This window comes from Fusarium mangiferae, assembly GCF_900044065.1.
Source record: "Fusarium mangiferae strain MRC7560 genome assembly, contig: FMAN_scaffold003, whole genome shotgun sequence".
NCBI classification, from domain to species: domain Eukaryota; kingdom Fungi; phylum Ascomycota; class Sordariomycetes; order Hypocreales; family Nectriaceae; genus Fusarium; species Fusarium mangiferae.
This window is the reverse complement of record NW_024573923.1, coordinates 747,105-771,378: the sequence shown is the minus strand read 5'-3', so window position 1 is coordinate 771,378 and position 24,274 is coordinate 747,105. Positions and strand designations below refer to the sequence as shown.

At 49.4% G+C, this 24,274-nt stretch overlaps 10 protein-coding genes across 10 annotated transcripts; 5 read left to right on the top strand and 5 right to left on the bottom strand.

Moving 5' to 3' along the window:
• Positions 1 to 1,137: 1,137 nt before the first annotated feature.
• On the top strand, positions 1,138 to 1,698 carry FMAN_04841 (uncharacterized protein; the record flags this gene model as incomplete). The annotated part of the gene is made up of 1 exon (XM_041828405.1): positions 1,138 to 1,698. One exon carries the CDS (start codon positions 1,138 to 1,140, stop codon positions 1,696 to 1,698), a length of 561 nt encoding a protein of 186 aa, XP_041679271.1.
• A 252-nt stretch (positions 1,699 to 1,950) lies between these two features.
• On the bottom strand, positions 1,951 to 2,292 carry FMAN_04842 (putative UPF0327 protein NCU06495; the record flags this gene model as incomplete). The annotated part of the gene is made up of 2 exons (XM_041828404.1): positions 1,951 to 2,148; positions 2,215 to 2,292. The coding sequence occupies 2 exons, from the start codon at positions 2,290 to 2,292 to the stop codon at positions 1,951 to 1,953; spliced, it is 276 nt and encodes a 91-aa protein (XP_041679270.1).
• A 347-nt stretch (positions 2,293 to 2,639) lies between these two features.
• On the top strand, positions 2,640 to 6,828 carry FMAN_04843 (uncharacterized protein; the record flags this gene model as incomplete). Its single annotated transcript, XM_041828403.1, has 3 exons — positions 2,640 to 2,690; positions 2,747 to 6,020; positions 6,068 to 6,828. The coding sequence occupies 3 exons, from the start codon at positions 2,640 to 2,642 to the stop codon at positions 6,826 to 6,828; spliced, it is 4,086 nt and encodes a 1,361-aa protein (XP_041679269.1).
• A 137-nt stretch (positions 6,829 to 6,965) lies between these two features.
• Positions 6,966 to 8,132, bottom strand: FMAN_04844 (uncharacterized protein; the record flags this gene model as incomplete). Its single annotated transcript, XM_041828402.1, has 3 exons — positions 6,966 to 7,760; positions 7,815 to 7,946; positions 8,016 to 8,132. The coding sequence occupies 3 exons, from the start codon at positions 8,130 to 8,132 to the stop codon at positions 6,966 to 6,968; spliced, it is 1,044 nt and encodes a 347-aa protein (XP_041679268.1).
• An 883-nt stretch (positions 8,133 to 9,015) lies between these two features.
• On the top strand, positions 9,016 to 12,434 carry FMAN_04845 (uncharacterized protein; the record flags this gene model as incomplete). The annotated part of the gene is made up of 2 exons (XM_041828401.1): positions 9,016 to 11,831; positions 11,879 to 12,434. 2 exons carry the CDS (start codon positions 9,016 to 9,018, stop codon positions 12,432 to 12,434), a joined length of 3,372 nt encoding a protein of 1,123 aa, XP_041679267.1.
• A 561-nt stretch (positions 12,435 to 12,995) lies between these two features.
• On the bottom strand, positions 12,996 to 13,729 carry FMAN_16068 (uncharacterized protein; the record flags this gene model as incomplete). Its single annotated transcript, XM_041828400.1, has 2 exons — positions 12,996 to 13,322; positions 13,382 to 13,729. The coding sequence occupies 2 exons, from the start codon at positions 13,727 to 13,729 to the stop codon at positions 12,996 to 12,998; spliced, it is 675 nt and encodes a 224-aa protein (XP_041679266.1).
• Positions 13,730 to 14,843: 1,114 nt separating this feature from the next.
• On the top strand, positions 14,844 to 15,712 carry FMAN_04846 (uncharacterized protein; the record flags this gene model as incomplete). Its single annotated transcript, XM_041828399.1, has 3 exons — positions 14,844 to 15,112; positions 15,206 to 15,467; positions 15,524 to 15,712. 3 exons carry the CDS (start codon positions 14,844 to 14,846, stop codon positions 15,710 to 15,712), a joined length of 720 nt encoding a protein of 239 aa, XP_041679265.1.
• A 974-nt stretch (positions 15,713 to 16,686) lies between these two features.
• Positions 16,687 to 18,667, top strand: FMAN_04847 (uncharacterized protein; the record flags this gene model as incomplete). Its single annotated transcript, XM_041828396.1, has 2 exons — positions 16,687 to 18,115; positions 18,171 to 18,667. 2 exons carry the CDS (start codon positions 16,687 to 16,689, stop codon positions 18,665 to 18,667), a joined length of 1,926 nt encoding a protein of 641 aa, XP_041679264.1.
• A 379-nt stretch (positions 18,668 to 19,046) lies between these two features.
• Positions 19,047 to 19,902, bottom strand: FMAN_04848 (uncharacterized protein; the record flags this gene model as incomplete). The annotated part of the gene is made up of 4 exons (XM_041828395.1): positions 19,047 to 19,412; positions 19,465 to 19,599; positions 19,648 to 19,821; positions 19,873 to 19,902. 4 exons carry the CDS (start codon positions 19,900 to 19,902, stop codon positions 19,047 to 19,049), a joined length of 705 nt encoding a protein of 234 aa, XP_041679263.1.
• Positions 19,903 to 22,069: 2,167 nt separating this feature from the next.
• On the bottom strand, positions 22,070 to 24,127 carry FMAN_04849 (uncharacterized protein; the record flags this gene model as incomplete). Its single annotated transcript, XM_041828394.1, has 1 exon — positions 22,070 to 24,127. One exon carries the CDS (start codon positions 24,125 to 24,127, stop codon positions 22,070 to 22,072), a length of 2,058 nt encoding a protein of 685 aa, XP_041679262.1.
• Between the last annotated feature and the right edge of the window lie 147 nt (positions 24,128 to 24,274).

Genomic DNA, 24,274 nt, shown 5'->3' with positions numbered 1-24,274 from the left:
AATGCATAGCGTAGAGGAGGAACCGCGATGGCCTGATACGGAGTATACGAAGGGAGAGGAGTGACGGCCAGATTGATGAGGAGATATCGAAGACTGGGGCGGTGGTCAAACCTTCATTTCTGTAACTTGCTTTATTTGCTTTCATAGATGATCAATTGCACGGTACCGTTGCCTTCAGCCATTTTTCTTGTGCACATTGTGCGTAATAGCAAACCGCGCTGTGTGCTCTGACAGGGCTTGTGCAGACCGACAGCACACTATGGTGTATCCCAACAGTATGACTCGAGACGCAAGAAGCGAGAAGAGAGAACAGTGGAATGTGCCGCGACGAATAGACCTCTGAATGCCGCTGTTGTGGCGGAGGAATAAAGTAAAGAGTTCGAAATTGAGGACGTTGATCGTACGAGCGCTGTAACACTGGTGTAGAGGCATATCGGATGATTCTGAGAGAATCAGTTCATAAGCTGTACAGAACAGAGGCTTGGGTACTAGAACTTCCTGTCAATGCCTAGGTATGCACAAATCCTGTAACCGACCGTGAAGCAGGATATGAGACCTGCCAATTGCTTATCGCTCATTATAATGACGCTCAGAAGAACGGTGTGTCGATGACTGCAGGATATTGAGATACAAGGGAATTTGTTTTGTTGGAGTTGATTTGGAGAAGTGAAAACTGCGTATGTTGTGTACGGGCAGGTAGGTTTGTACTCTCGGAAGTCGTGACTTCCCGGACTGTTATTCCTAAGGACCCAAGGAAGGTGCGACTACAAGTGCGACCTGCCGACTATAGGCACTGAGGCCTTATGTGAGGGAGCTTAAGAATGGATGGAAGTCAATGCTCGACTTAGATCGCAATTCTGAATATGCCTACTAGTTAGAGGTTAGCATGTTAGATGGTTATCAACTCCACGATTCTCCTGCTCCTATTATTTACCTTCCTAAGCACTCCACCCACTGTACACTACATCCGAATTCCTGTGCATCACTAAAACGATCGAAAGCAAAGATTACCTCCTCTTCGCTTAACCCTACCTTCAACGAGCCGTCAGTTCCGCCCGGATCCGTACGGCCTGGAACCGGATCGTCTGCAGTGTAGCCAACATTGCGCGCCTCCAGCTGTTTAAGCCGGAAAGAAGGATGCCCGACGCTAAGCGATCTGTCGACTCGGATAGATTGGAAATCATACTCATCGCCATCGTGGTCTTCGTACTCGTCTTGCTCCTCGCTGTCCTCATCGTCATTGGCGCCAGCTATAGAGCACCTCGAGGGACTCGAGATACTAAGAACGGACAGCGTGAGACGCACTGGAATACGTTGCACCAGCCAGATCAAGGAGATGGAACATATCATGACCATGAGGCTTCATTCATCAAGAGTGTCCGAAGGCGAAGCCAGTCTTTGGCAGAAGAGCTCCGCTTGGAGCTGATTAACCTAAAACGCAACCTATCTTTACTTACAATCCCCTCGAGGAGTCGGCTGGAAAACACAAACACAAGCGGAGCGCGAAGATTTAGCATTGACCAGTTACTGAGTTTCTCCACGAATAGCTCAGAATTGGTCACAGATTGTGAGAGCTGCTATGAGTACCTGGACTCCCCGCTGTCCGCAACAGGAAGGGACGAGGACGCTATGGGGACACAGAGAAGGCAAATTCGACCAACGATGAACGCAGCGACACATGAAGAGGCGCAACAGTAGGACAGCCCCTTACTGTAGGCTACAGGGACGACGATGATGAGAACTGGTGAAAGGTCAGGATTGGCAGGTTGTTGTACATGATACCTCTATTGAATCTGAAAAACCCATCCTACTCTGACATTGGCTCTCCGTGAAGCCCGCAGCAAAATTCCCTGTGTCATCCCTTAACACCTCGCCATTTTCTGGTGTTCTCGTTGCTGGTACAAAATAAACGGCTCGTTTCTCTTCATTGGCGCCCACCACTGTAACACCTTATGCGGACTGCTTCTTGAGTTCTCGCGCAGCCTGCTTCAGGCTGAAGTTGCACTCCTCATAGGCCCGGCCAGCACCGAAGCCGACACCAACGAATGCGGGCCATGCTCTTCGCTTGAACAGAAGGACGGAGAAGACGACGCCGAAACCGAGACCGAGGGAGGACTTGACAAGGAGGTTGGAGAGGCAGCGATCCCACTAGAATTAAGTCAGTACTGGAACTTTGTACAGAAACCGTTTGAAGTATTCGGGTCTCGTGATTACCTTCTCATTGAGAAGAGACTCGCTAAGCGGCCGGGAAATGGCGCTGGGAGGAGGGCGGGCGACAGTGGAATCGGCCATTTTGAACTGTGAAGTATTGCGTCAGTTTCATTGATCGGAGATTAATAGAACAAAAGGAATTGGCATACTTAGGTCGTGCAATCGGTCGTGACGAGCGAAATCAAGAGCTGCAACGAGCTTTATCTATGGACGTGATGTCAAGCTTGAATATGGAACAAGCCGGGTGACAAGAGCCGGGCTGTAGGCGGTGAGCATGGTGAGCCGGTAACGGCTTGGCGTTGTGGCAGAATTTTGGAAATTTTGGGTGGAACTCAGGAAAAGTCGCGGGGCGCATTCAAAGATCGAGGCTTGTATAGCTTCTTTTCTCAACCATTTCTTTTCAATCATTCCTTTGTAAGACTGTCGCTATGGATGTGGAAATGGCGGAAGATTCCTCACAAGAAAATCCTTCACTTCTAGTACGTAACTCTCTTGCTGCGTGCTTCCCAATTGTGAATGCTTACACGTGCTACAGCAAAAGATGGACCTGATTAAGACTGTGAGAGGTCTTGACCAAAACGGTCCAGGCGAAGATGGAGAGAATCTAGAAAAACTATGGAAGAGTTTGACTGTATCAGCAGATAGCCAATTCCATGCTGCAGAGGAGAGCAGCTTGCGATGGCTGCTAAAGTCGATGAACGGCGCATCAAAAGATGCCGAAACTTTGCGACGCTGGCCCCTGACCTGGACTATTCTTGAATGTGTCTTTCAGCGCATTCCTTTATTCTCACTCGCAAAGTCTCTTGCCGATAGACGATTCATTGCAGTACTGCAGCAAACTCTGAAAGATATCTCACAACCAGCTACGAACTCATCATTCAGTTCCTCCAAGAGAAAGCGGTCGCCAACGAAGAGCTTCGACCTCGAAACTCTACGAGATGCCGAAGGGTGTCTTATGAGTGGAGATGCTTTACTCAGTGCCCTGAAGACATTACTGGACCGCCTCCGTTCATCTGCCACGCAATCATCCCACGACAAGATCGGCGCAGAGCATATCCGATCTCTGTTCTGTACCTCAGCAGCTGATGCAGCGACCCTGGCATCATTGTCCCTAAAGCTGTGCAATGTTGCGCTTACTGGCGGTGAAGAGCAAGAAGGGAGGGAATCCTGGATCGAGACGATATCATCCACCTGGGATTTGCACTTGCAAGGAACCGATGATACACTGGAGGTCGCAGCACAGCTATTCACACCATCCGCTGCCATCTTCAGCAAACTTGAGGGTATCGATGGATCACACGACAGGGTTACACGAGACCCCCTACGGGCGAAATGGACGATCGATTTGGAAAATCTCATGCATCGCAATTTGATACTCCCCGCCCGAGCCGCCTTCATTAATCGACAAGATATGGAACCCATCGCCAGAGCACTCCATGCAGCCGAGAAAAACCTTGAAATGGCAGCTCCTGCGCTGTACTTCTTAGCTTCAAGTGTGACAGATGCTCTTAGTGAAGGAAGGTTACGGAAAGGAAATATCGACTGGATGAAGCAGATCTTCAAAATTGTGGAAGGCTCGCTAAGAGGACGAGAGAACCGAGATAAGCTGGTGCAGGCTGTTCTGGAGCGAGCGGCCGAAAAGTCAATGTCAATCGACACAAATGATCTGCGTTCTGTTTGTCGAGAGTATGCCCTACAGGAGGATAGCATAAACTGGCATTTAACCGCAGTCATCGCTGGTTGTGATTTTGACGTGTTCAAGCTCCCCGAAGGCGAAAGCCTGCTAGAGACCGTCTGCGAGCGAAGCGTCTCCTCAGAGCTTAAGCATCAGGATCTAGAATCAGTTTCCAAAATCATTCAAGCCATCGCTCAAGTATACCGAACCGGACGAGATTTCGTCGGGTTCCTGAAGTTGTGGTTCCAGCAGCTTTGTAAGGTTGAGAAGCAGAAGACTAAGACTGCCCCACCATGGCTTCAGGTTGGCCAAGAGAAGCAGGGAAATACTTCATTCGAGAGCTTGATTGAAAAGGAGATGTCACCACAGCAGCTTCTGGAGATTTTGGAGTGGGTCAAGGAAGAGAAACTGCACCCCAGGGCACTCTGCCTCTTCTTGGACTGCATTGCTCAAGGCATTCGAAGCGAGACATACGTGGATGCTGTTGGCAGTAAGCTATTTGACTTGGTAAGCCAAGTGAAAAAGACGTCGTCCACCTTGACAGCACTGAAGTGGGGAGTTGTGTCGAAGACCGTTTCTTGGGTGACCCCTCAGTCACGAGCTGAAATTTGGGCCTCTGTCCAAGGACAACTGACGAAGATTTTGTCTGAGTCACCTCTCGAGTCTAAGGAAACGTATGAGGCCTTCAAATGCTGTTGCCAAGCTTGGGTTTCCTTGAGCCCTGATGACGCACATATCAGCGAGCCCGCAAGCCTGGTGGATGCTTTCACCACTCGACTGTCAAGGGACCTGCTCTCATCAAAGTCCCTGAAGGGGAGAGACCTTTCATCATTCTTACAGCATGGTTATAAGCCAGATTTCCTCGAAGAAGCTGCCCCAGAGCATTATTTGGCCTGGTTTTTGCGGGGCTCTGGCCGTTTAAGCCGATTCGTTTATGGCACCAAAGCTATCCTCCCCCAAGCATTGCAGAATGCGTTATCTCTACCCAGCAGTGAAGTCACTCATTTGAGGGATATATGGGCATGCCTCCTTGAGAACGAAAACAACATGAATACCGTCAAAGTCGCTGGCGACCTTATCGACCGACTGATCAAGTCGTTGGAAGAGGATGGAAAGGAGAAGCGATGGCCTGCAGAGAGCAGCCAGGCCTGGATTCGGAGCCTGAGCAGTACTCATACAGATGCCTTTACTCGACCGCAGAGAGAACGTGTTATGGAATTACTCAATGCTCACAGAGCAAAGACGACAAAACGGGTATCGATCGAGGGGTGGAGATACATTCTCGGACTGTCCACTAAATTGATGGGCCGAGCGACTTTCTACGAAGGAATGGAATTCTCCCATTTAGTTGATGTTGCGGATGCTATGTCAGACATCTCTAGCTCAACACCTACTCAAGACGGCACTTTAACCGATCTGATCGAAGCATATTATATGATGGCGGCGGCCACTATTCGACAGATGGCGGAGCATTTGGACGAGCGAAGTAACAAATATTTTGAAGAGAGTCGCAGTTTCATTTCTGACTGTGAAGAAGCTGGGGATTTGTCGCCTTTCCGCATGACCCTTTTGAAAGCGTTAATCACAGAGGCTGAGAAGTCGCCAAACTTCGCTAGCCATCCTGAGCTAAGCACAGTGTCTGATGCAGCAAAGGATGCGTTAGGAAACTGTGTGATTGCAGCTACTGGCTACTTCTTGAAAACGAAGAAGGCATTTGAGACTCACAATGTCATCGCCGACCTCAGGCTTCTTGCTGCAGTCGATGCCGCAGACTCGATGGAGAGTCTTTCAGGGGCTTCCAGACTAAAGGAATCGGACATAAGAAAGGCGGAAAAGAGCAGCCATGCAGCCATGGCGGCAGGAGATCTCCGCGGATGGCAAATACAAACGTTCCTCAGGACCTACTTCTCTGCGCATCTGGAAGAACCCCGACCAACAACGTTTTACAGCATCAGCCAGGTACCACAGGAACTTCGCGAGCCTTTATTCCAGAGCAATGTTGCTTCGGTTACAAAGGAGATGGACACCTCCGCTAAGATGGCGTACTTGAGGGACCTCATTCATGTGTTTGTGCAAGGTTCGGACTCGGATGGTCAAGCATCGGCTATCTATACCGTTGTGAACCAGCTCCTAGGTAAGACAACTGAAGCCATTGAAGTTGTTTCAACTAACACAGAGTAGCATGCCCTGATCTACAAGGGAAAGGCTCCGGGTTTGACCTGGCGACCGCTCACAGTGAGCTGACCTCAACCCTGTTGACGCTCAAGAGGCAGTCCGTTTGTACCAGAGTGTGTCGTATTCTCTGCACACTCCTGGAGAAGAAGCCCCAGTCGATGACCCAATGGAACATCGAGTTGGTGCTCAATACTATCTCTGACTTGAGCCTGTCAACGAAGACGCTTGACGAACAAGTGTCCAATGAAAGAGTACCCTTTGCCCTGTTGTGCAATTTGATGGAAGTTATCATCAAGAAACACCGTCTCCGGCTTGAAGGTCATCACCACCTTCTCTTGTCAGCGATGCAGGCTCTCCTCCGTAACCTCATTATGAACCACAGTACTACTGATACCTTAAGCCAAAGCTCGCACGAGACAAAAGCTCATCGCTATGCCCGTCTTGTTACTCTTATCTGCGAGCCAACAGCAGGTGCTGTGTCTCGATCTCAGCACCAGAGCTCTCTTGACTCAGCTACAGATGCGGCGAAGCGTTTAGCTGGACGACATATGTACCTGGTCATGATGCAGTACGTCAAGTTACAGCTTGAAGCTGATGTGCCCCGCCGAGTGAGAGAAGCTCTTGAGCCTGCCATGAACTCCATCTTCGATATCACACCCCCTGAGGCGAGGAAGATTTTGAACGACGCCATGGATGGAAGTGGACGTGCTATTGTGAAGGAAATGTTCAAGTCATATACCAAGTTTGGTAAATGGAGCGGCGTATAAACGGGGACTATAGATATTGATAGATACCACCACATACATAGACATCAGAAAAGCATAGCAGGTTTGGTCATTATTATTATTATTAAATGGGTATCTCTAATCATTACCTGTATTGTTTGGAACCTGACAATGCATTGTTAAGCGCCTGGGGATTTCTTGTTGTACAAGCTTGGGTGGCCGTACTTTTTTGCGTGGCTCTTGATCTGGTGATCAAGAATAGGACGAACAAAGATCCACACAAATGTAGCAAGCAGAGCTCCAAGAACGTCAATGAAGCTGTTCTTGGGAGTGCCACCAAAAGATGCCCACTTCATGAGTGAACCAAGGAAGTTTACAGTAATATGGTGCTGTCCAGCTTCCAGACCCTTGATAGCTACCGCAGCAACTTCATCTGGGGTTTGCTTGGGGTCGTCCTTCTCAATGGTCTTGGTGATCTCGGGCTTATGCTCGTTCTCGCGGACATTACCAGGGGAGAGAATGGTGCCAGGCAAAACTAGATGGACCTGAACATTCTGAGGATACAGCATGACTTCTTGCTGGATACATTCGGCCAGACCTTTCATTGCATACTTGGAGGGGGTGTAGGGAGTGTATCCTGGAGGAGAATAGCAGGCACAGACACTTCCAGTCATGATGAAGTGCTTGGGCTCCTTTTCGACAGGCTTGTCTACAGCGAGCCACTCGCGCATAGCGGCATGTGCCATCTCAGCTGTGCCCCAGAAGTTGACGTCCATGTGCTGTCGCATTGACTTCATTTCCATATCGACGAACAATTCGGGGAAGGAGAATCCAGCGATGGTCCAGACGATATCAGGGGCTTGACCATTGTTCCAGCTGATGACTTCTTCGAGGAGAGGTTTGGCGTATGATTCGGCAGAGACGTCGGCGGCGATATAGTGGAAGCGTTGGGTCTGGGGATTCTTGGCTGCGGCCTGGGGTCGAGTCAGCGTGTAATTGCGAAAGCAGATGGAATAATAGCAGCAGACCTTGACGGTGAAGAGTGCAGCTTCGAGTTTACTGGCGCTTCGAGAGACGAGAACAATATTTGCGCCCTTGGCAGACAATTGAGTGGCAGCGCTGAGGCCCATGCCTTCGGATGCACCGGTGATGAGGACTGTCTACAGGCATTGTTAGTCGTGCTGTGGTAGAAAGGGACTGGTCATGAGACGTATCATGATGGGACATACTTTGCCCTCGACGGGGAATTTGTTGCCGCCAAAGAAACCCATGATGAGCCGACCGACAAGAAGAGTCACGACAGAGATAGCGATGTAAGTAACGAGTGTCGTTGGGGAGAGATCCATGGCGAGAGAGGGACAGGAGTGTAGATAAACTTGTACTGTAGCTAGCGAGGGGCAGAAAGCAGGGAGATTTTAAGCTGTAATACAAATACAGCCCCTGCTAAGTCCGCCTATCCACTAAAATACAGTGTCATCCCCGCTTATCTAGGTCCCCAAAAGTGGACGCCACAGGCCGTTAAGCTTCCATCCAACCCACTCGATAATAACTCCATTTTCCTAACGTTAGGTGGTAGGGTGGTTTTGACAACCTAGGTACCAACCTCTCTCCAGTGCAGTTCGAATGGATGGATGCAACCACTGGCTTACAGGATGGACAGCCTGTCCCTAGGGCTGACATATTGGATGAATGCAATTAGATCAACCATTAGCTTTGTTTTTCGCTTCGTGCGATTGGATTCCTTGGGCTGTAAGACGGACATGGGCGAGATTAATTCAGGGGTTACTGTCCAAGATGGTGCCCTGGTGATGATTCTTTCAGGTACAGGGACGTGACGAGAAATATTTTTATAATGAGATGCTGTAGCAATTCCGTTCCTGCTACAAGACAATCTGATATGAATGTGCAGAAACTTGACATGCCATAAGAATAGGTACTAAGGTATTAGAGGAAGGACATATCAAGGCCGATGATGAATAGATACATAGTGTAAAATCTAGTAGCATCGCACTGTATTTCATTTCGTTGTGGCTGAAAGTTGAGGCTGACACGCTTTCTCACACTCGCCCTCTCAGTCAACTTACAAGGAGACAATTGTATTTTGTTTCTGTTAAACTTATTATCAAGCCTCTTTTCTACAACGATACTCACAAACTCTTGCCCAAACTCACATAAACCATCTTTACAATAAGGGGGATATGACGAAAACTCTGTCGATCTACCAGCACAATGTCCAGCAAGGATGAGGACACCAAGTCTTTGGTACCTAAATTTGTATCTTTTAAGCCAAAATCCGAGACTTCCGACTTGAAAGCACCCAAATTCTCTTCTTTCAAACCAAAAGACAAGGATAAGGATAGGGGCACACCCACAGGATCTAGTGCTAAGGACGAAGGGCGAGGGCGAGAGCGAGAACGCGAGCGAGATTCCAGGAGGAAACGAAGTCATCACCATTCTGATTCACATCGCGACCATCACCGGTCAAAAAAGCATCGCACAGACTCTCGTGGCCGACACCGTGAGAAACTGCAAACTGGTCACTCTGAAGCACTTGAGCAGCGCCCGCTCACCAAAGTTACACGAAGCAGTGACGATGCATCGCGTCTGTACATCATTGACACTAAAGGGGATCCCTTAATCATTCGCTATGGAGGTCTTGACCGGTCTCAGGTTCCTGTTTACTATCGTGATGGTTATGGAAAGGTCCTCGGCACACGAGGTCGTCTTGTAATTCATCGCGATGGACCCAGAGATCAGTTCAGTCTACGTATGCCCGGTGAAGGTTCATATGCCCTGAAAGATAGGGATGGTCTGCGCTCCAGAAACTGGCGTATAAGACCTACACCGTTGAGAGTCAGGAAGCAAGAGATCGATAGTCAAGTTGAAGAAGACGGCGACTTTTTGGCACTAAGCTCATCGAAGAAGCGTAAACACTTGCATCAAGCCTCTGACTCTTCAGAAGATGAGGAGCAGCCGACTTATCGATCCATAGAGGGGAAGGCAAAACCACGCCAATACGATGACAGCGAGTTGGAATCCGAGTCAGATGCGGTTGCAGACGATATCAGTGTCGACCAGAATAATCCCCTGAAATGGAAGTCAATTCAGCTCTCGAGGCGTGTCAAGGACCAGCCAGATGATATAGATGCATGGCTCGAGTTGGCAAACCATCAAGATGCCCTTTTAAGAGCAGGCGAGGATATTGATCACAAGGCGCTTGAAGCTGAGGTACACAGTTTTGCGGAGATCAAGCTGCATATGCTTGAATCAGCCTTGTCTAATGTATCAAACCACCAGGATCGTGTTCGAGTGCTCATTCCTCTCATGCGGGAAGGCATAAAAGTATGGAATAGCAAAGTCGCCGCCAAGAAGTGGCTTGATCTGCGCGAGGATGAGGATAAGAGCTTCACTCTGTGGAAGACACATCTTAATTTTTCCATGTCTAATATTTCTGCTTTCCATTTTGACACCCTCAAGCAAATGCACCTGGATAGAATACGGCATGTTATATCTCGATCAGAAGTGAACATCGAGCCCGAAGACTTGAGGGAAGCTATCTATGTCTTTCTGAGACTTACCAGGTTCATCCATGACTCTGGTTATAAGGAGCTTGCAGTCGCAGCCTGGCAGGCTTTTATAGAACTCAACTTCTTCCGGCCCATGCAACTGGATGGCCAGAGTACAGCCTTCGGATCACTTCGAGACTTTTGGGAGAGCGAAGTCCCGAGGATAGGAGAAGCAGACGCTCAAGGTTGGGCGAAATTTGTAGCAGATGGTGGAATAGGCGATGCTCCCGAACCACTACAAGATATCAAAGGACCCGAATACCAGTCCCGAGATGACTACAAACGGTGGGCAACCTTAGAGAGCTCACAAGCCGATCAGGCTCGAATTCCCGCTAGAACCATGGACGCAGGAACAGAAGACGACCCATTTAGAGTGGTGATGTTCTCTGACATCGAGCCACTTCTGTTTTTCGTCCCAAAGAATATGCTACCTACTGTACAGGAGCAAGTGCTGGACGCATTTCTGATATTCCAGGGATTACCCCCAACATTCTGGTCTGACCACTGGACCGAAGAGGCATACCATGATCAGTTCCTTGCAGGTTTCACATTGCACATGGAGTCCAGTGCTCCCACGCCACTATCGGGAGACGAGGACCCGACTGAGATCCAAAGGAAGTCCCCTCCTTTCCACCAGAACCCTCTTTGCGTCTCGGAAACACTCGACGTCCTTTTCCCTCACTCAGAATGGTTCTCCTATCTACCCTCAAGGAATAGAAAGAATGACATTGAACTTGGATTTATGGCCAACGCAACGAAGCAACTGGTTCACAATGCCAACTTTGAGGGTTTAGCCACATATCATTTGGCATTGTCTCAAGTTCAAGATGGCTCCAGTGTTAAGAAAGCGGCAAAGTCTTTACTGAAGCGTTATCCAACGAACCTTGGTCTTTACCGAGCGTACGCTATTGCTGAGTATACAAATGAAAATCACGAAGTTGCAGCCAAGGTATTGTCATCAGCGACTGAGCTTGCGTCGGTTAGTAATCTGTCTTCTCCGACTTTGACTCGTCGCCATGCTAACGAGTTACCGCAGAACTCACCAACAGCAGATGTGTTTGCTCTTTGGAGAACTTGGTCGTGGATGGAACTTCAGAGGGGTGATATACAGCTAGCAGCTCGAAGATTATGCTCCTCTGTGGACGATGCTCTTCGAAAGTCGGCTGGAACCCCTGAAGTATCATCGACACATATTCTCAAAGCCCACCGAACTTTCTCGTCTTTGAAGAGTGACTTTATTTCCGGCGCGAACCTCGAGGATGCCAGTACTACTACCGAGTGCTTAGTCCTGCTGTCGTACTTGACTTCTGAGAGCTGTACAGAACCGATGTCGGCATCACAAGGAAGTATTTCGGCTGCGATAGAGACAGTGCACCGCACATGTCTCGAGTTCAAGTCCCGAGGCTACCAAGCATCTCGCGCTCATGAGCAATTACTACAGTTTGCGTCGAGGCTACTATACTTGCACGCAAGCCGAGGGTGAGTCTTAATTCAAAGATTGTTGTATTATTGCTAACAAAGCCAAGACCTTTTCGTCGCGCATATCTGCTCGAGCAGCTGAAGAAGTTCCTGGTGTACTTCCCGAGGAACACCATATTCTTATCACTTTTCGAATGGGCCGACTCCAGTCTTCGCGTCATTGACGAATCGAGAACGCTTCTGCACGAGACAGTCTTGACTCCAGCTCAGGATTGCCTGAGTAGTCGAATATTTGCCGTCCATCACGAGATCGAACGGGGAAACGTCAACACAACAAAAGCAGCTTTTGAGCACGCCGTTTCAAGCGACACTTGCAAGTTTAACACTTGTTTGTGGATACATTTGATCAGATTCTGCAGCACACAAAGAGAGCTACGATCAAAAGCTAAGGATACCCTGTATAGAGCCCTGAGACACTGTCCCTGGTCCAAGGATGTCATGATGGAGGCTTCCCTCACTTTGAATAGACAGATGGATTCTTCGGAACTCAAGGGTATCTTTGAGACCATGACTTCGAAAGGTCTAAGAATTCATGTTGATCTGGAAGATTTTTTGGATAAAAGGAAAGATGCAACGCGAGTAGCGAAGAGCCAGCGAGTATAGGAGCCAACTTTACTTTGGTACTTCGAATTGAAAGTTACTGAGGAAAGCTCACCACGATTGACGATAGTAAGAAACAGACCAATTGATAACTTGAATCAGTCATAATTCTTCACCGGGTTTCCATGTTATTACATTCTGCAAGTCCAGAGCGCCAAAAATGATTGGTCGCAAGATTAGACCGACTTTGTGAATTTATTGAGGAAATTGCTATAGGGACTCTACATGTTCAGGATTGCTTGTGATAAGACAGTGTCGAGAGCTGACGCTCGCTCGCATCTAAGTTCATCGTAGGAGTTATGCCCTTAACCTCGGAAACCGAATACGCCTTGCACGCCGGAGACGCCATCGCCAAACTGTCTAGCATGATGGAATCTTGAACAAATATAACACTATGCGCCTAAGAAAGAAGAACACGCTCTATAAGCCCCCTTGAATCGAGACGGCCAGAAGGATCGTTCCTAACTGCTTCATGTGCTTGGAATCTTTGACGAAGAACGGGCCATACTCGTTCATCTCGAGAAATGAATCCTTGGTTGCCCTTCGAACGCTGCGGCCACAGATTTACTCGACGTACTCGGCGTTGAAACTTGCAATGATAAGGTAGATCTCGCCGTGATCCTGGGAGACCAGGAGACGTGTGAATCTATTGGACGCGGGCCCAGTCAGGGGTGGAGGGTCTTGGGCTATCCAGGCCGCCATCTGGGCTGTTTCTTGCATGCGAATTCCATCAAGGATCTCTGGAGACGCATTCCGAATGAAAGGCTTGACTTCAATGATAGCTCGAGTGTTCTTTTGGTTGATTCGCAAGAGCCCATCCACGCGTGCTTCGTAGACTTTGTCGTTGGCTTTTTTCACCACAAAAGGCTGCCGATAGAGGGACCACTCGCCCTGCACAAGATCGCAATGAAGCGTGAGGGCATTGAGGAGTAGTATCAGGCGGTATTCACGATCTGTTCATCCTCGGTCTGAACATTCTTCGCATTCTCTCCCGAGGTGGGTGAGTGACCGGAGAGTGTGCTGAGTGGACTTGAACCTGAGGAGTAGTTTGGAGCATCTGGGTCAAGGTTCAGATCCTCCAACAGGTCCATGACACTGTCCATAGCATCTGAAACGTTCGTTCCACCTCTAGGAGCACGAGTGGGTGTTTCAGGACGCTGGGGAAGGTTGCGGCGAGCTTGGCTCCGAGTCACTCGAGGACTGAAATCAACCTTGGAAAATGCGTTCCCGGATGGCTTCTTGTTTGGCCGAGTAGAGAGCCTTTGGTAGTAGTGGACCAGTGCGAAAGTTCCTCCCATGATCCTTTCCTGAGGCTGGCCCAGAGAGTCGATGTATTTGTTCTAGGCGTCTAGATTATTCAGATAGGAGCTTGCTCTGCTCAGGTTCTGACTGTCTATCCACCTCTTACTTTTACAGTCCTCCTTGAAAGCAAAAGCTTCGCGAGAGGCTGGCCAGACTGCGCGAAGCAGCAAGAACTGGGGCTCTTCCACCTTTGAGCCTGACTGCTGAGGATGGTCATGGATAGAAGAGTCGATAACTGCCCGCCGGGTCGCGGATGAAGCCCATTCCCCGAGGGTCCTGGGTAGTTTTGACTCTGCCATGGCTCAACGTTGGGATAATTTGAAGTAAAGACGGTACAGGATAGATGAGATAAGATGAAGTTGGGTATGCCGGTATGCCTGATATATAGAACTTTAGTAGAGAAGAAGCAATATATAGCCACGATACAAACCATTACCCAGTCTATATATCTATCTATCTATCTATCTGCCTTCATACCTTAACCGCCATGGGACTATAATAGGCATGCGATGCCTAGCCGCCCGGAGTTGACAGGGAGTACACCCCCATCGCTATATTCGTAGCTCATTGCGGCAAAATGTCAGGTATCTGAAGTCCTGGCGCTTATCTTGAGATGGCACTGTGACTGAGGTTTCCAAGGAGGCTCAATATTTGGCCACGCGCTTGCGGGTTGTCATAACAATGGAACCAAACAAACCCAATCAGGGCCCATAAAATACACTACCGCTCGGCTAACCCCAGTGCCTTAGCCTCTGAAACTCAGCCCTGCTTAATACTCCATAGCGGACAGCGTTTACACAATAGCCGAGCGCGTGAACAAGAAGACGATACCTCCATATGTGAAGAACCTGGCGCTTATTCAGAGCAAGATGGTCTAAATAAGAGCATCAAGATTCCGCCACAGAGTAGAGCCCAAGGATCCCTTAGTCAAAGGCGACCAGAAAACAACACCCAGCAAGTTGAAGCAGCAGCCATGAATCGACACAGAAGCAATCAAAGACGGGCGAATCTCGAGAAGATCGCCCGTCATATCATTCATCCCCTCAGCCAGTCCCCATACAAAATGTGGGCATGGATTTCCTCAGTCGATGCCGCATCAAATGCAAAGACATGGACTTCAAAACCGGCCAAGTGGGCAAGCAGACAGAACAATTCATCCAACCTATCCCCCCAAAAGTCGTTCAGCAGTGGCTTGATGAGACCAGACCACCGCCCAAGGAGCGTCGAGATATCGTCAATGAATACTCCCACGAGTTCCCTAACGATAATCAGTGGGAGGCCACAATGATCTGGAGACGCATCAACGCGTATCTTTCTGAGTCTGAAAATGCCCAGGGAAATTGTGTTATGACCACTCATACTCAATGGCATCATGCGAAGTATGGGCACTCTTTTCTTCTTCTTCATCTTCTTCTCTTTTTACCCTTTTCTTTCTTGAGACTTAACAGTAGGGCTGACAAAACTATCAACAGCCCCAGCAATTCCCGATTTGTCAACCGCCTGGGTGAACAGAACGCCAACTGGCAACTCAAAGGTGTTCTTCGACAACACCTCCCTAACCAATCAAACTATGATCGTCCTCTTGATCCCAATAGGCCTCACGCTATTTGCTATCTTGCAGATGGAGCAGAACTGGTTGATGACATGCTCTTGACCAGCGAACTCACCACCTTGCTACTCATGGCGACCGACACAGCCCTCAAGGCTACTTGGCAGAAGCACAAGCTGATCCCGGTATGGGACTACCTCGAATTCTTTAGCTCTTTCGCTGACATGAGTTACTTGGATAGGTGACCCTCATTACTGGCTCGTACAGGACTGTTCGGGTGTCCCAGTGCGTCCTGGATGCAGAGACGGGGAGTATCGAGATACGTAAATCGCCTCTTATTACTTTTCACAAAGGTTTGCTGGCCGAGTGGGCCAAATATTTGACTCTACTGGGCTGGGTGCTCGGTAAGCCAGCAGGGCAGACAGTGTGATTATCGCGATATGTTGTGTGCGTACCTATTTTTTTTCGAGGGTCGATTTGGGTAGGAGTTTGGCGCAAATTAAGACCAGACGTTACTTTGAAGATTTAAAAAGAGAACTGCAGCTGGAGGTGCCGGAATGATAAGTCATCCTAGATGTCAAAGTTGAGTTTCTCTCGTATGTATGTGAAAGTAAAAGTAAAAGTGTTCAGAGCAATATGTGTGCAAGTCTACATAAGGTAGTAAAGGGCCTCACCGAGCCTTAGCAGTGACCGTGATTTGCATCGTGAACCTAGTTCAGCTGAGTACTAAAAATAGCACACACCATAACTACCTAGGTAGGTATGCATAACAAAATCATGAGATCTGTAATAATACTTAAAGAAAGTCATCGGATTTATGTAGAGTATGCAACAAGCACGACTGTGTACCTTTCCTTGACAATGCATCCTGGCTTTGTTGTGCTGTGCTGTGTTGTCTGGTGGAGTCAGAACAGGGCGTTTAGGGGTCTTGGTGTCTTTGTAGCGGGTCTAGCGCTGAAGCTGAAGCTGTCGTGAGCTGTCTTGGGCCCGAGCTTGATTGAATATGAGACCATAGGGGAGAAGAAAAGGTGGCCTTGATAGACCCTTTGATAGCTGAAGAAAAGAAGAGGCAGCCAGGTGTTGATCAATTCACTGACTGTTGATCACCTAACTCAGTTTCCTGTTTTCTTGCAGTAACTAAGGTACCTAACGACCTTGATCAATTGGATGTTCTGAGTCTAGAACATGCAGGGCCCAGTTACAGCTGGAGACGCCAGTGAAAGCCAAGTTTTGGCTCTGACTCTGGGTCAAGGTCAGACTCAAAGACAGCGAACAACTTCACGAATCCAACATCACTTGATCGCCCTCTCCTTTCTCCGCTCTCTCCGCTCCCTCACCTCTTCAAAGGTTAGAAAAAACAAAAACCCACGTCAAAATCATCACCACAAAACCAAAGCCAGAAACATGGCTCATGAGCTCAAAGCTGGCGGAGGTGCCAGCGAAGTTACTCGCTCCCTCTCCAACGTCGACCCCATCATCAGCGGCCAACTCGTCAAGCTATTCCAGTCTCTGGCCGATCGACAAGACAAGACCTGGAGTAGGGATAGACTTGCCTCCTTCATCACAGATGCTCAACAAGATGTCTCCTCACCCGCTGTCCAAGAACTTCTCGCCAGAGACCACCTCGATCTGGATGGCTTCATGGCCTGGATGACGTCGTCTCATGCAGCGGCTACAACCCCGCCTAAACCCCAAGATCTCTCATATCCCCTTGCTTCCTACTTCATCAGCTCCAGCCACAACACTTATCTCACCGGAAACCAACTCTCAAGTGACAGCTCGACCAGGCCTTACACCGAAACTCTGCTGCGGGGAGGGCGCTGTATCGAGATCGATGTCTGGGATGGCGATGAGTCTGACCCTGAGGGCACGAGTAGTCCTTCCAGCAGCGATGAGGAGAGAGGTGTGAAAAAGGTTGTAAGAAAGACAAAAAAGAGAAGCACTTTTGGAAAGCTCAAAGAAAAGCTCGCAAAGACGAGTCTCCGTGATAAGGATGAGTCCTCCGACCCCAACCCCAACCCCGACCCCGCCTCCGACCAACAGCCCGCTACCGCTCCCGCTACCGCTCCGGGCGCCGATCCCGAGTCTACGGAGCCCGAAGCCGCTATCGTTGAGCCCCGTGTGCTGCACGGCTACACCCTCACCAAGGAGATTTCCTTCAGAGCTGTCTGTGAGGCCATTCGCGAGAGCGCCTTTGTTGTCAGCGACTTGCCCGTCATCGTCTCCCTTGAAGTCCATTGCAAACCGGACCAGCAACTTGCAATGGTCCGCATTATGAAGGAAGTCTGGGGCGACCTTCTCGTCCCAGAGCCCGAGAGCGAACCTGATGCCCTACCCAGTCCAGATGAACTGCGTCGAAAGCTCATCGTCAAGGTTAAGTATGCACCACCTGGTGCAGATGCCACTCAAGAGGAGAGTGAGGAGGAGGACAGGGCACCAGCCCCTGGTGCTCAAGCTGGTGATGCTCCGCCAAAGAAGCCGGCAAAGATTATACAGGAGCTGAGTCGTATGGGCTTCCATGCGCGGGGCGTGTCTTTCAAGAGCTTGACGCAGCCAGAAGCTGGTATGCCCACACACATCTTTTCCCTGTCAGAGAAGAAAGTCATCGATGTGCACGAGAAGCAAGCGTCTGATCTATTCAACCACAATCGACACTTTCTCATGAGAACTTATCCTTGGGGTCTGCGAATAGGATCGTCCAATCTTGACCCTTCTGTTTTCTGGCGCAAGGGTATTCAGATCGTTGCGCTCAATTGGCAGAGGTGGGATGAGGGCATGATGCTCAACGAAGGCATGTTTGCTGGAACAGGAGGATATGTCCTCAAACCTCAAGGTACATACTCATTCTAGGCCATCATCTCATTAACCATTCATCTAACTTCTATCAGGCTACCGTCCAAACCGCAGCGACGAAGAAACCGAAAACACCATCATCCGGAAATCACTCCATCTCACAATCACAGTCCTCGCCGCTCAAAACATCCCCCTCCCACCAGGCGACACATCCACCAGAGGCTTTGAGCCTTACGTCAAAGTCGAGCTTCACGTTGAAGGACCTGATGAATTCCACGGCGGCCCTGTCCCTAACGAAGGACACGAGCGCGAGGGTGAATACAAGGCCCGCACAAAGACACACCGTGGCAACATGGTTGACTTTGCTGGTGAACGTCTCGAATTTCCCCCTGTGCCCCATGTCGTCGATGAACTCTCATGGGTGCGATTTACAGTGCGTGATGATGAGATTGGAAGGGATGATTTGGCGGCTTGGGCTTGCATGAGACTCGATAGGCTGGGTAATGGGTACCGGTTTGTGCATCTCATGGATTGCGAGGGTCGCATCACGGATGGTGCGATTTTTATCAAGGTTGATAAGAAGTTAGTTTAGCTGGGATGAAGCGGCAAAACGATGATGTGATTCTATGTTCTATTTAACTTGCATATGCGTACAATGAGAGCGTTTTTCACAAAGGATAATATTGCTTACTTCGTGCAATTCAATAGCTGAACCCAGAGAGACCGGATATGTCAGTGTCGCTCACCCGTCAAGATAGCGACGGACACTATATGATTGAGATAGCAAACACTAGCATTACTTTGTTCACTGGAAAGACTTATATAAGGGATCTTGTGAAGCATTTCTCACAAGACATCTGGTTGAAAACATATAGACACAAATGAAATTCAATTCAGGAGCGAGGAATATATCATCTCACTCAATAAGTAGCTAACACTAACACGCTAGAATCTCTCTCAAACATTCATACTTAGTAGTCGTTGTCACCACTGTTCTTGTTTCCGCTGAGCTTGTCCTGAACCTTGTCCTTGACCTTGTCGAGGAAACCACCTGATCGGTTGTTGTCGTTGTCATTGTCATTGTCACGGCCAGATCCGTATGTGTTGCTGGAACCATAAGAATCATTGTCCTTGTTGCTGGAGCCATAGGAGTCGTTGTTGCTGGAGCCGTATGTGTTACCAGAACCGTAGGAGTCGTTGTTGCTGGATCCATAAGAGTTGTCGTTGTCCTTGTTGCTAGAGCCGTAAGAGTTGTTGTTGCTGGAGCCATAAGAATCGCTGTCCTTGTTGCTAGATCCATAAGAGTTGTCGTTGTCATTGTCGCGACGGCTGGAGCCCTAATATTCACGTTAGTCATGAAGGATTTGCTTGGCATGACAATTCACGTACGTAGCTGTCGTTGCCGCCGCTCAGGCCAGAGTTACCGGACGAGCCATAAGAGTTGTCGTTGTCCTTGTTGCTGGATCCGTACGAATCGTTGTTGCTGGAGCCATACGAATCGTTGTTGTCGCGGCCAGATGAGCCCTGAGCTGTGTTAGTATATGCGAGAATAAAGGACTAGTATGCACCCACGTAGCTGCTGCTGTTGTTGTTGCCAGAGCCATAAGAGTTGTCGTTGTCGTTGTCACGGTTGGACGAACCGTAGCTGTTGTCGTTATCACGGTTGGAAGAACCGTAGCTGTTGTCGTTATCACGGTTGGAAGAACCGTAGCTGTTGTCGTTGTCATTGTCACGTCGGCTGGAGCCCTGAAAAAGAGTTAGCTTCATGGGAGGGTGGATAGAACTGAGAGAACATACGTAGCTGTTGTCACCGTAGCTGTCAGACATGTTGAGTATTGAAGGGGTTGTTTTGGGAGAGAATAGATAGTTGGTGATGTAGATAGTTAGATTGTGCGATAGTATGAATGAAAAATAGTCCGAACATGAGAGGGCAAGCTTCTGTTTAATACCTATGTGAGAGAAGCTCCCTCCCTCCCTCCCCCTCCAAGCTAACTTGGAGCTCCCCATCTTCATCATGTGGATCAACAAGCTCCCCCTCCTCCCTCCTCCATCACAGGGAGGAATGACGTGCCGCTGTTCCATTGCGGCATAGACCTTGTCTTAGAAAGCTGAGGCTGCATAGACTAGTGAGCAGAATGTTTTAGCTTCGGAACACCCCATGTACTGTACGTACCCTGCAACCTGGGAGACTTGATAGATGGGTATCAGAATCTTGAGACGATGTGCTCCTGTCCCACAAGGAACGCGCGTTGACTGAGCTACATTGCTGTAGCTGTCGTGCCATGAGGTACATGAACTCAGCCCAAAGCTAAGTTTAGCGTGGGAATTTGAAGCTGGTGATCAAATTCTTGGGACTCGCTGTAACCCGAATGCCCTTGGAATAAGCTCTCCGTGACAGACCCTGCCAAGAAATCGAACGTAGATACCTCTCACGATACTTGGGTCCCTTGATGCCCCTCCTCCCCCTCCTCTATCACTCTGTACTGTATGTACTATATTTGTTTTTCGGCAAAAACCTGTTGTTTGTGCATTGCTTAGCCAGTGAGTGCGACATTCCCACGAATCAGCCTCTTGTGCAAGCAATTGGCACGATCAGCACATCTCAGCTTGTCTTGTCTGGTGTCGTCATGTTTCTTGTCTGTGATGAGATAGCTCAGGCAAGGTACGTATTGCAGCCTCTCAGGCCATTGATCTGCCTGAAAAGCGCATTAGCCTTGATCTAACAGGGAAACGCTAGGCCAAACAAGCAATGAACGGACCCTCCGCGACCCAGCTTCGCAGGGTCCAAACCAGGTCCCAGAACCTGGACGAGCTGACCTGTAGGCTCCACGGACTGTGGCTATGCCAGCTCTGCGCTGTATCGGTACCAAGCTATCGGCATCGAGAACCAAGTTGCGGTCTAACAACAAGAGTCCAGATCTTCAGGGCCCGGGTGATCGACTCAGATCAAGGCCGAGGAGCAACGGAACATGAACTTTGGCCTGAAGCTTCGCCATGAAAGACGAGGTGAAGCAGAAGTGGACACTTGAGAGGAAGAATTGGCATCAGAGGATGAAATTGTCTGAGTGACATTCCCTCCCCTCATTTGCCAAGACGGGGTCTAAGTCAAGATCGCGCTCGGAATCGGGCCTAGCAACCTTGTCTCGACTCCCCGCTCAAGTTCCAGAACAACTGCTCACTCTTGATAGTGAGAGAATACTCCGTAGGTGCTGTAGCAATGGCAACCCCGCTTCACCAGGACCCTTGCCTTGGCAATTGATCCTTCGATTGCCTATCGTAGCTTGTTTCCTTGATATTGATGAGTGCATTCCCAGATTTTCATATCTATTAAGGTCGTATTATCTTATATGAGCCGGGTATGACTTGCAATCTTTGCCCCCAAACAAGTTCACCAGGTTCTGAGTTGGTGGCAGGCCAACACGCCTCGCTGTTCGGTATTCCTCAGACCACCACACCAAACAAAGACATCCAAGCTAAGTCAAACTTCTGGGCATCCAGTTCGTGCCCTGTCCAATACTCTCTGTCCCCACGTGTGGTGATTGCCCGTTCTCAGCAAACTATCGTCGCCCGGCGTGCCCGGCTTCGTCAACGGAGACATACCCAATTCCTAGTAGATCTCGATCTGCTTCCAACACAAATCGCCTATTGAGGCTAGATACTCAAGCACAAATGACACAATTGCATCAAGACTCGCGACAACAAGCCTGACACCAGTAACGCCCACATGCTTCCTGCGGGGTTTCCCACGATAGCCAGATGATCAGCCCAACAACCCGAAACCCCTTGAAATGTTTCACAACGTCATCCTTCCAGAGCGTAACTAAAGTTGCGAATAACTGCCGCTTGAGTTACTTTGCCACATCCTTAATGCAACGTGCAACAAGCTGGTCTTTGACTTTACGGCAAGCATACACGTTCCGACCCGGCAAGGTCAAGAATTCATCCAGAACAGTGCATGCGCACTATGGCAACATTGTGCCGAGGGATGTCATCTTTACAGATGGCTAGACCTGTCAGGCCCAGGAAGCGCGCCGCTCATCATGGCAGATTCCGCGCTTGCACCGAGAATCAGTGTTCGACCTCCTCGAGTTCCCCACCAAGCTACCCCAATAGCTGCTCGTTCCACGTCTAGCTCTCCACTAACGAGAATCTGCAAGAACCGTTGCTTGACTGGTTCCCTTAGTACGGGATCTTCAATTTCATTCATGGCTTGAGCAGCAATCGTGAACCACTCTTCCACCAGAGGAAGAGGTAGGTATGGAAGTGAATCAACTAGAGCTAAAGCAAGTGAACTCTGCTGAGAATGACGTTCCTCCTGAGTCTCTTCCATCGCAGCCTGTGCGACGATATCTGCTGTTGGTGGCAGCAGACTCGTCGACGCCGTGGAAATTGAAGTTCGAAGCATCTCTAGAAGTGTCTCCGATAGCTGCGGCTCCAGCTCTGCAATGGGGAAGGGGGGTGATACTATCTGCATCACAGTCTTGAAGGCCACTCTGAATTGGCGGGAAGAGATATGCTGCGGGAATGAGTTGAACAACAGAGCGATATAGAAAGGTGTGAGTTCGATGGTGAGAGGGCTATGTTGAGGGCAAGATATGGTTGACAGAATGGCGCTATGTGCGGATTCGAAGATCTCAACCATATTTTGTGTCGTAGGTCCTTCATGTGAGATATATGCAATTGCTGGTTTGATTATAAGAGCATCGCATGCATCAGTTGGCAGAGTAAGTGGTAAGTGTTCAGAGATATTAAGGTAGAATAGGTCCAAAGTTCTTTGTAGATATGTCGTTGACGTGGATGCATCTTCGGAAGGTCGGAATTCCTGGAGGAAACTGTGGCAAGCAGGGGCACTCCGAGAGATCGAGTCGATCGACGTGAGGTATGTGAAGTTGTACACTTGGAACGCGTTGTTGCCGTTCCTTGAGGAGATGAAGAAGATGTTGCGTAATATGCGAAGAGATTTTGATGCGATGACAGGAGCAGCCATATCGTTGAGCATGCGCGGGTCGAGGAGGCTTCGTGAGACAATCGCCTGCAGAATAGCAACCGTCCCAAACATGAGCTTCCTCAGCAAGTTCCATAGAACTGGCCAGGTGCTTGTAATGGTCTCCTGGGTCAGCATATTGCCCTCAAGCGCTGGATCTATGTCGCTCAAACGATTCAACCGCCACATATCCAATACCTGGCTGCTAAAGGCAAGAAGAGCGCCTTGTGCGGCAATCACAGCCTGTGTGTCTGTGGCCTGTTGAACAACATACCCAGCAAGCTTCGCCAGCGGCCCCATGTTGGCTAGAGTAGGTCGCCTATCCAACTCCTGGATAAATCGAAACGAGGGCGTATTTGGCGACCATGCGAGAAGATGGTTTGGTGATTCGACAACCTCGGAGCTCACTGCCGCCAAGAATTGGCCGTGGCCGAGGCCCTCCTCAGCTGTCACCGTCCATACAATAAGAGGCAACAGAGCATTGCAGTTGATGAGACTTCGATGGAAGTCAGACAGCAATGGAAATGCAAAGTTAAGTGCCATGACAACCGATGCGCCTGCGACCGGGCCATCTTCGTCGCGACTCTCGAGTGCCAGATTTGCCGCCATCACTACCGCCTCTTCAAGAGTATTCCTCATGCCACGCGACAAAGATTGCCGATTGCTGGACTCCATTCCCATGAGAACACCAGTCAGAACCAAAAGATGCTGCCATCGCCTCGATCGATCGTCCGCTCCTTTGACGACAGCGCGCGTCCATTCTTCGCAGCTCAGTCCACCGCCCTCATGGGATTCTTTCCGATCGCGATTAGCGACTTCATAGTTGTGGATGCGCGCGGCCGCGGTATTGTATATGCTGATAACTCGAACCGAAGTGCGGATGCCGCCTGGCTGGAACCATATCGCAGGGGCCGTTAACAATTGCGACGTGAGAAGGCCGAGATTTAGAGGGTTTGTGAGCTCGGTGAGGAGATGTGTTGTCGACCCGATGATCTGCTCGGTCTTTGCAGCATCGTGGACATCTGGGTAGTGCTGCAGAACTGTTCTGAGGAGTCTATCGGAGGACATATCGACGCATTCGGTTTGTATGGTGAATGTGAGGGAGTTGTCGATGCAGAGTTGATGATGGATCTAGGTTGACAATTCCGAGGTCGCGGTTGCGGTTGCGCATGCCGACTTCACGGGCTTTTGCCGAGGCCTGGGGATGACGTTCCG